The sequence below is a fragment of the Arachis hypogaea genome, chromosome 15 (assembly GCF_003086295.3).
Source record: "Arachis hypogaea cultivar Tifrunner chromosome 15, arahy.Tifrunner.gnm2.J5K5, whole genome shotgun sequence".
NCBI classification, from domain to species: Eukaryota; Viridiplantae; Streptophyta; class Magnoliopsida; order Fabales; family Fabaceae; genus Arachis; species Arachis hypogaea.
In genome coordinates, this window is record NC_092050.1 from 66,539,988 (window position 1) to 66,548,355 (window position 8,368).

Genomic DNA, 8,368 nt, shown 5'->3' on the forward strand with positions numbered 1-8,368 from the left:
AAGTAACTTACATTCTCATTTTTTTTTCTTTTTCTTTTTGGCCATACCAAATATAAGCATGCAAAGGGAGAAACAGATTATACCCAAAGAACGAGCAAACAAAAAAGTAATAGAAATTTGTTCACCTCAGCGGTGAAAATTAGCATCCATGTCCTCCCAGGGGATTCATTGCCAACCAGGGTTTCAAGAAAGCCAGAAGGATCAATTCTTATCAAGGCTCTAAGTCTTTAACTGAAAAAAAAAAAAAAAAGAAATGACCCTACTTCCACTTCCACTTCCACTTCCACTTCACTCTTAGCATTGTGGTAACAAATTGAAAGGAAGAATGTTTATATGCACACACTTTTGTGTACCTTTCTTTTCAGAATGCCTTGGTGTGTTTGGATATATATAAACTTTAAGTTGCAATGCCTTATTCCAATTGCCGATTAACTATGATAGAAGACTGCAAGTTTAAGAGCACTCTGATGCCAATAGAAAGCAATAGTGGTTAGTAAGGGTGCAACTTGGAACAAGCACTTTGGAATGAGTTATTACCACTAGTTCTAAAGTTATAACTGTTACCAAGGTGCAACTTTATTTCCGTATAGTTTCTCTGATTCGCATCTAGCCGCTGAAATTCGTGACACAAAAAAGAAAGAAACAGCAGCCTCTAATAGCAATACCATAGAGTAACTCACTTGAAACATAAGAAGGTGGTAACCCACTTGAAAATTCATCAAAAAATTTCACATATCAATAGGAATACCATAGAGTAAAATCACATATCAACATAAAAATAAATATACTGGTCAACTGTGAATTGAAAAGGCATAATGATTACTAACCTCCAAGCGTTTAGGCAGAGTCCTGCGCGGCGGCGGCGGAAGCAGGGAGCGGCGGCGGACGCAGGGAGCGGCGGGGGACGCAGGGAGCGGCGGGGGACGCAGGGAGCGGCGGCGGACGCAGGGATGAAACCTAAACGAACAGGAAGCAACATCAAACACGCAAAAACAAAAAGGATACAGTGAAATTGAGAATAGTACGGTGAATGTGAGAGCTCACTGAGTGATGCGGCAAGAGAATTTTGCGTCCGGGCTATTGCAGCGAACTGAGATTGGAGGGCATAGCGATAGGGTTTGGTGAGAAAGGGGAGGGCAGAGTTAGGTTTCCAATCTCCTTTGAATCTGAAACTAAAAGAATAAGGGAAAAATTGTAAATATCAAAAGTTAAAGGGATTCAAATTTAATTAGCCAATTTTCCAAAAAAAAAAAACGGGGTATATTTTATAATTACTTTTATGATGGTTAGTGATTAACCTACAATTTTGTAGGAGCATAGAATCCATGGCCATAATAAAAATGTCATTAGAAAATTATATGGACGGCACTTTAAAATGTTTTATATTCTTTTTATTTTAATCTTAAAGTTAAGGCTAAGGATTCCTTACTCCTACATTTTTGTAGGTTTATCATTAACCATCATAAAAATAATTACAAAATGTACCCCTTTTTTTTTTGAAAAATTTATTAAATAGATTTTGATCTCTTTAACTTTTGTTATTTACACTTTTTTCCTTTTATCTTTTAGTTTCAGATTCAAAGAAGAAGAAATGTCTGCTAGGGTTTATAGAATCAATTTCAATCAACGCCAATTTCTCATCTTCTTCCTCTGCTCTATCTCTGGTTCGCCTACTCTTGCCGCCACAACACGCATCAGACGCCGCCGCTCCCTGCGTCCGCCGCCGCTCCCTGCGTCCGCCGCCGCTCCTCACATTCTCGGAGGAACGAACTATCAGTATCACCATCCTGTTAAATTTCGCAGAGAAAGAACGAGAACCAGAGCGACCCTTGATGACACTGAAATAGGACAACTTTCCTCAACCACACTTCTTGTTGAGGACGACAAACCCAGCAAGGTATACTTTTTCCTCTGCCTTCTTTTCAGTTCGGTTTGATTCTTTTAGAATAGTCAAGATGATGAATTTTGAATCCTTAGGGTAGCTTTTCAGGCAATGATTTTTGCCCTGCTTCGAGTTTCCTTGGTGTTTTGATTTGAATTTGATATGCTTTATTTATTTATTTTCATGTCTGCTTAGAAAGTAGAGGAAAGTGTAAAAGTGCTAAAAGATGTAGCTAAGACGAGAAAGGTAGCAGCAGAGAAGGTTCTGTCTGCACTTTCTGTCATTGAGAAAGCGAAAATTGATCCTTCTGTCTTTCTTGAAACCCTCGGTGGCAATGAATTCCCTGGGAGGACATGAATGCTAATTTTCACCGCTGAGGTGAACATATTTGTATTACTTTTTTGTTTGCTCGTTCTTTGGCTATAATCTGTTTCTCCCTTTGCATGCTTATACTTGGCAATTTATACTTACCATACTTACCATGCTTAGACCTGCCATTTATATGTACTATGTTCTAAATTTTAAACATATGCTTTTGGTATGGAGGTCCTTGCAAATTTCCTTTCCAATCCGTTGGCTTCAGGAGGAGACAGTGATGCTGCAGGATGGCCTAATTTGGCTTTTGATCTTGACCCCGCACTAGTAAATGTCAGTGTACTTAAGCTTTCTGCTTAGTTGTCACCTACTAGAAATATGCATACGACTTATTCTTTTCTGAAGAGTTCTTGAACTTCATGAGTAGAACGATGAACGCATGCTCTCTATGTAATTGTGTGTAGCATGAGATGGCAGCAGAATAAGTGTTAATTTGAAGTCACATATTTCTCTTCATATCTCAATGTTTTATCCACTTCATTTTAACATGTACTTTTACTGTTAAATTGCTGGGCAGGCTGCTAAAAAAGCCGGCTTTCCAATTCACTATGGGGATGGATCACATCCTGCTGTTCTTCAGTCGGTCGGTATCTCTTCTCCAAAAGCTATTATGGTTATGTTCACCGGAAAGGAAAAGACAGCAGAAGCTGTTCAGAGGCTACGGTTTACTTACCCTGCAGTAATATTCATTTTCCCTCCCTTTACACTTTCTTGCTTACCAATTTGACATATGATAACTAAATATATTTTTTGTTTCTAAACCGATCCATTTATCTATCTTAGGAAGATCCAAGAATTTCATTTTACCTTCAACTTAGGGTATATATTGTTAGGTCTAATAATAGGGAGTTTGGCTGATAAAGTTCTTAACTATTTGATTTGCCTTTTTTAGTTTGCTTAATCCTATCTGGATTGCTTACTTTATGATGAAAATCCACAGATCCCAATCTATGCCAGAGCTAAAGATCTTGAGCATTTTTTAGATCTGAAGAAAGCAGGTGCAACAGATGCCGTTTTGGAAAATGCAGAGGTATTGATTCGCTTTTTCTTGCTTGTCATTTTGTCCTACTCGATGGAGCTTGCAACTGCCATTGCTGAATAGTTATGCAGAAACTACATCTAAGTCTCTTGTTTTTTGTTTTCTTTTTTTAACAATCACTCAGATTAGCTTACAGCTGGGTTCTAAGCTTCTGAAAGGTTTCGGAGTGATGTCGGATGACCTAGCATAACAAGGAGAGAAATACAAGCAAAAAGTTCTATTTGAATAATGTGTCAGGAACCAACTTTTTTCAGTTAACTTTTTTAAAATTATTTTGTTTATCTTAAATTCTGTATCCTAAATTAACTCTTAATCCTAAAGTCGGTTAATGTTGGCTAATTTAAAATTGGTTCCCTATACTTTTGCATCTAATTTTGAATACATACATTCATACCATTTGAGTATGGTTATATGCAAATACACCAATCAGGCCAAAATTTCAAATGAGGGAAGGGAATATATAAAAAGCTCATTTGTTAAAGATTCAATGTTCTTATATACAAATGCTGATTACCAAGATGTGTAGTATGAATGAGGAAAATCTGAATATCATACTACGATTTCACTCGGTAGAACACAAATCATGATCACCTTTTGGATATTCTAATGATTACGAAATCTTGGCAAGAGCCGTTTTCCATTATATCCTAAACAAGTAGTAAATTTTCAAAAGATGTAGAACTGAAGAAACGTGACTGGATTTGCCAAAAGTGGGTCATATTAGCTGATGCAGACATATCTTCAGTGAATTTATAGGTTTTCTCCATTTTCACATGAAATTTGGAAGACATTCTTAATTGTTAATATGCAAGCAGAACTAATTCTTTGTCCATAAGCACTTAGTGATCGATCTCCTATTTTTCATATATTAAAACAATGTCATCTCTTTTGAAAATCTGTTGTCAGATGATTACCTATTTCACCTGTCTAATTAGGTTTCTCTCAAGCAAATTGCTTTAAGAGATGGTGCTCATTCTGAAGAAACAGAAGTAGTTTAGGCCTGTAGATACTTGTGACTTGTCTATACCCTTGTTAATTATGCATTTATGTAGCATGAATATATATATATATAAAGAGCTTTCAAAATCTTCTTGGTGCATATTTCCATGACTTTTGACGTCTACAATTTACATATTGGCCACTTAAAATCATTTGTAAAAGTTGATTCTCTCATTTTTGTATGCTTCCACGGTTCCTGCAGATGAAATTTTATGAACTTGTCTAAGAATACACAATGCTTAAATTGTAATGAAGATAAGCCAAAGGACGTTGATCTGCCTACTAATCAAATGAGTAAAGGAGATTGGATATGTCTGGGGTAAGTCCTTCAACTGTTTTACTTGCTTACTAGCTTTTTTTCGATTTCCATTTGTTTGTAAAGGTTCCTTTTGAAAGCACTATAAGTTTGGTCCATATCAATAGAATTATGTGAATTACACTGTTCTATGATTTTTGTTCTCTTACTTTCGTAGTTGACCATATGCAATTATGCATGGCAAACTGTCCCACTTGCTGCTTATGATCTGCTAACATATTCTCGTTGGTTTTGCCGCAGATGCAGTGTTATGAATTTTTCCAAAAATGTTAAGTGTCTAAAATGTAAGACAGCAGGGCCGAAGAGGATCAATCCAGATGAAGTTGAAATGAAAAAAGGAGATTTACTATTTTTCATATTGTTTTAGTATTTTTGTTAACTGTTACATTTCTAGGGAATTTTTATAGCTTAGGGCTCTTTTGTGATAGAAAATGAATTTTTATCTCATTCCTGGATCCAGTGCGAATAAATTATATTGACCCCAACCATATAACTTATGCACATTGATAACTTCCCACTCATTAACCGTTTTGATGATAATTTCTTCTCCTGAGCATGTTTAAATTTTCCACTTTTGCATAGGCCATCAATAAGTATGTTGTATGAGTGTATATTTGGTTAATGCCAGTCTCTTCCATTTTACTGAATAACACAAGTGCCTTGTCAAGTTGTCGGTTTTTGCACAAAGCATCTATCAAGAAATTGTAAGTGAATATAGAAGATGGTTGACCTTTATCATGCATCTCAATTAAAAGCTCTAAAGCACGAGAGATTCTCTTTGATTTGCCCAAGTCATCAATAAGAATGTTGTAAGTTACCGTGCTAGGAACTAAGTTCTTGCGACACAAGTTTAGATGTCCAATACTACAAGCTAAAATCAAGGCAAGAGAAATATTGATGCAGAAAAATATCTGCTTTGAAATACCTAGGTGGCCAAACCACACTCATTTAAGCAAGTCAAAATCCAGTGTAAAGCAAATATTGCCAATCTCCATAGAGAAGTCATTGATCAACAAGCAAACTAACAATAAAATTTGAAGTTGGGAAACCATAACCGAATTATTAACAAACTCATATTTTAGAATCACATTTTTCATAATAATGTAATTTTCCTTATACAGAATGCAATGGATTTGCAAATGTTTATAGCACTCTTTTTTGTTTTTCTTAGTTTGTAGCATGATAATAGTTAAGATATATGATCTCATAGGATAACAGTAAAGAACTATTAATTAATATAAAGAGATCTTAAACACTAAACCTGTAAGCTACAACTAGGAATATCCTCTAAAGAATCAATAAAGCATAGTGGAATTAAAAAGGATGATAGCAATTACAAAAATTGAAAGTTCAAAATTAATTGAATAAAAATGAGATAGTCAAGACATCAATGGTATTGATGTTATGGCATTGCCAAAGTTCTGTGACCCAACAGATATAGAATTTACAGAACTATGATACATATTCTGCAACAATAGAGAGGTGATTTCAATTTGAGTTGATGTATTTTACCTTCATTCATCCGTTCAATAAGCCTCTAGCAATCATTTCCCGAAGAAGTTTCTCTGCCATGTCATTCTCACCATTTTCAAACAAAGCACGAATAACAATTTCAAAAGTCACAGCATTTGGTAAGCAACCATTGTCTTCCATTTTTGACATCAGGGCCAATGCTTCTTCAAATAAGCCCTCTTTGCAGAGCCCATCGATCTATATTCGGGTCAATGCCACTCTTTTTCATTTGATTAAATAACACAAATGCCTTGTCAACTTGTTTGATATTGAACATCCCATCCAACAAGGAAGTGTAAGTGATTATATTAGCAGGTTGACCTTTATGATGCATCACAAGAAGAAGCTTTGAAGCACAAGTGATTATTTCTATTTTTTCATTGAAAAATTGAAACTTTGAGAAGAAAGAAACTAAATTGAGAGAGATACCTGAATTGAACTACCGAACTAAAGCAGAGAGCCGGAGTGAGTCCAGACAAGAGAAAAAATGTTGCTTTGACTTCGAGCAGACACGGAAGCAAGACACGGCGAGACCACCCACCAACGACCGCGAGACACGGGGAGGAACAGAGCAGTAGCGACAACGCACGGTGAGGAGCAGAGAACCAACGATGGTGTACGATGATCAGAGAACGAGGGACCACAGAGGGAGAGGAATAGTGAACGAGCGACCGCAGAGGAAGAGGAATAGAGAACGAGCGACGATGGTAGAAGGAGGCAAGAACCCTAGCAGAGGCAAATGTCTCGTCTCTTTTGAAACTATGATTAAAAGAAAAACGAAGAATGTGTAAAAAGAAAAAATACAGGGGTAAATGTTTAATTATAAATTCTTTCAAAAACCAAAAAACGGGGTGCTATTTATAAATATTTTTAGAATGGTTAATGTTACTCCCACATAAAAGTAGGAGTAACGTATCCGCAGCCTAAAGTTAATCATAGGAGAAATTTTATTTTAATCATGTGTTTGGTGATAAGTGATTTGACATAAAGAAAACAACTCGAAAGAGAGTTAAAAATGGCTCCAAAATTGTATGCAAGTTGAGAAAATATTTTTATGAAAGTTGGACAATATAATTTTTTCCTTCAGCATTTAATTAGCGAGTCAATATTTGTTTGAAGAGTATTAGGGATGAGCAGGTTTTGTTATTTGTAATCATCAATTAGTTATTATTAGTATTTTTAAGGTCACGAATTTGTTACTCCTAATTTTATGTAGAAGTATGATTAACCACTATTAAAATATTTACAAAATAAATCCCATTTTTTATTTTTGAAAGAATTAATAATTAAATATTTGTCCCTCTAGTTTTTTTATTTTACAAATTCTTCCTCTTTCTTTTAATCTGAGTTTCAAAGAGGAGACCAGAGCTCTGCTAGGGTTTTTTCCCTTCTCTCTGCTTCCTATCAACGTCACTCGTTCCTTGTTCCTCTCACTCCACGGTAGCTCGCTCGCACTCTGATCCTCTTTTTGTGCCATGCTCGTTCTCTGATCCTCGCCCTGGTTCGTCGCTGGTCTCCTCTCCTCACCGTGCGTTGTCGCTGCTACTCTGTTTCTCGTCATTACTGCTTCGAAATGGCATTCGTACCCTACATGGCTTCCAGTACTCACCTCATCTGAGGAACTTCTAAAAGGTACTGCCGTCCTTTAATATAAAGCTCTATTAATGTAGTTCTGATGACCATTTTGTCAATTACCTCTTTTCTCAAGTATATACAAATGGATCCATGTCTGTCTCTCTTTCTCTCTATCTGTATCTTCACTTTCTGGTTTGATGTTTTGATTTGGTTTACTTGATTGCACTAGTGCAAGTTGTTTATGATTTTAACTATCCAAAATAATTATACTTTTTCCTCCTTTTTTTCCCTTTTCAAAAATAAATTGCTATATACTTACTGATTTTGGCAGGTGGAATGGATCCTAATTAAGCAGATCTTGTTGTCTTTGGTGTTCTACGACCCATCCTTCATCTTCAAGTTTAGTAAAGATATGGTAGAGCAGACACAGACTAGAAAATGAAACTCTCATATGGATCAAGCTGTAGGACAATCTTGCATAGTCAATTCAGATAGTTAAACTATAATGAGTCTCAATTTATAAATTGATAGCAGACTGCTGTATGAAAATTGAAATAAGTTTGCACTACAAAGTTTTTTAATGGCATGGGGTTGCTCTAGCTGCCCCTTTTACTTGTAACAATGATATATGATGACAAGATGTTTAGTCTGATTTTGTGAAGCATAATGA

The 8,368-nt window shown here is 35.9% G+C and overlaps 1 protein-coding gene across 2 annotated transcripts; it reads left to right on the top strand.

The window, feature by feature from the left end:
- The first annotated feature begins 1,508 nt into the window (after nucleotides 1-1,508).
- LOC112747046 (K(+) efflux antiporter 3, chloroplastic-like) lies at nucleotides 1,509-3,778 on the top strand. Of its 2 annotated transcripts, XM_025795114.3 has the most exons (6): nucleotides 1,725-1,897; nucleotides 2,078-2,260; nucleotides 2,429-2,530; nucleotides 2,775-2,936; nucleotides 3,198-3,287; nucleotides 3,421-3,778. In XM_025795114.3, the coding sequence occupies exons 2-6, from the start codon at nucleotides 2,240-2,242 to the stop codon at nucleotides 3,484-3,486; spliced, it is 441 nt and encodes a 146-aa protein (XP_025650899.2). In that variant the 5' UTR covers nucleotides 1,725-1,897; nucleotides 2,078-2,239; the 3' UTR covers nucleotides 3,487-3,778. The 2 variants fall into 2 exon arrangements, with proteins under 2 accessions (XP_072074496.1, XP_025650899.2); XM_072218395.1 differs by lacking the exons at nucleotides 2,078-2,260; nucleotides 2,429-2,530 and having other exon boundaries at nucleotides 1,509-1,897.
- Nucleotides 3,779-8,368: the final 4,590 nt, after the last annotated feature.

What these genes read in the sequence shown, in the direction of transcription:
- LOC112747046 (XM_072218395.1), top strand. Translation starts at nt 1,592, where the DNA reads ATGTCTGCTAGGGTTTATAGAATCAATTTCAATCAACGCCAATTTCTC. An exon ending in AGGACGACAAACCCAGCAAG is followed by an intron (nt 1,898 to 2,774) that starts GTATACTTTTTC and finishes ATTGCTGGGCAG; the next exon opens with GCTGCTAAAAAAGCCGGCTT. An exon ending in CCGTTTTGGAAAATGCAGAG is followed by an intron (nt 3,288 to 3,420) that starts GTATTGATTCGC and finishes ACAATCACTCAG; the next exon opens with ATTAGCTTACAGCTGGGTTC.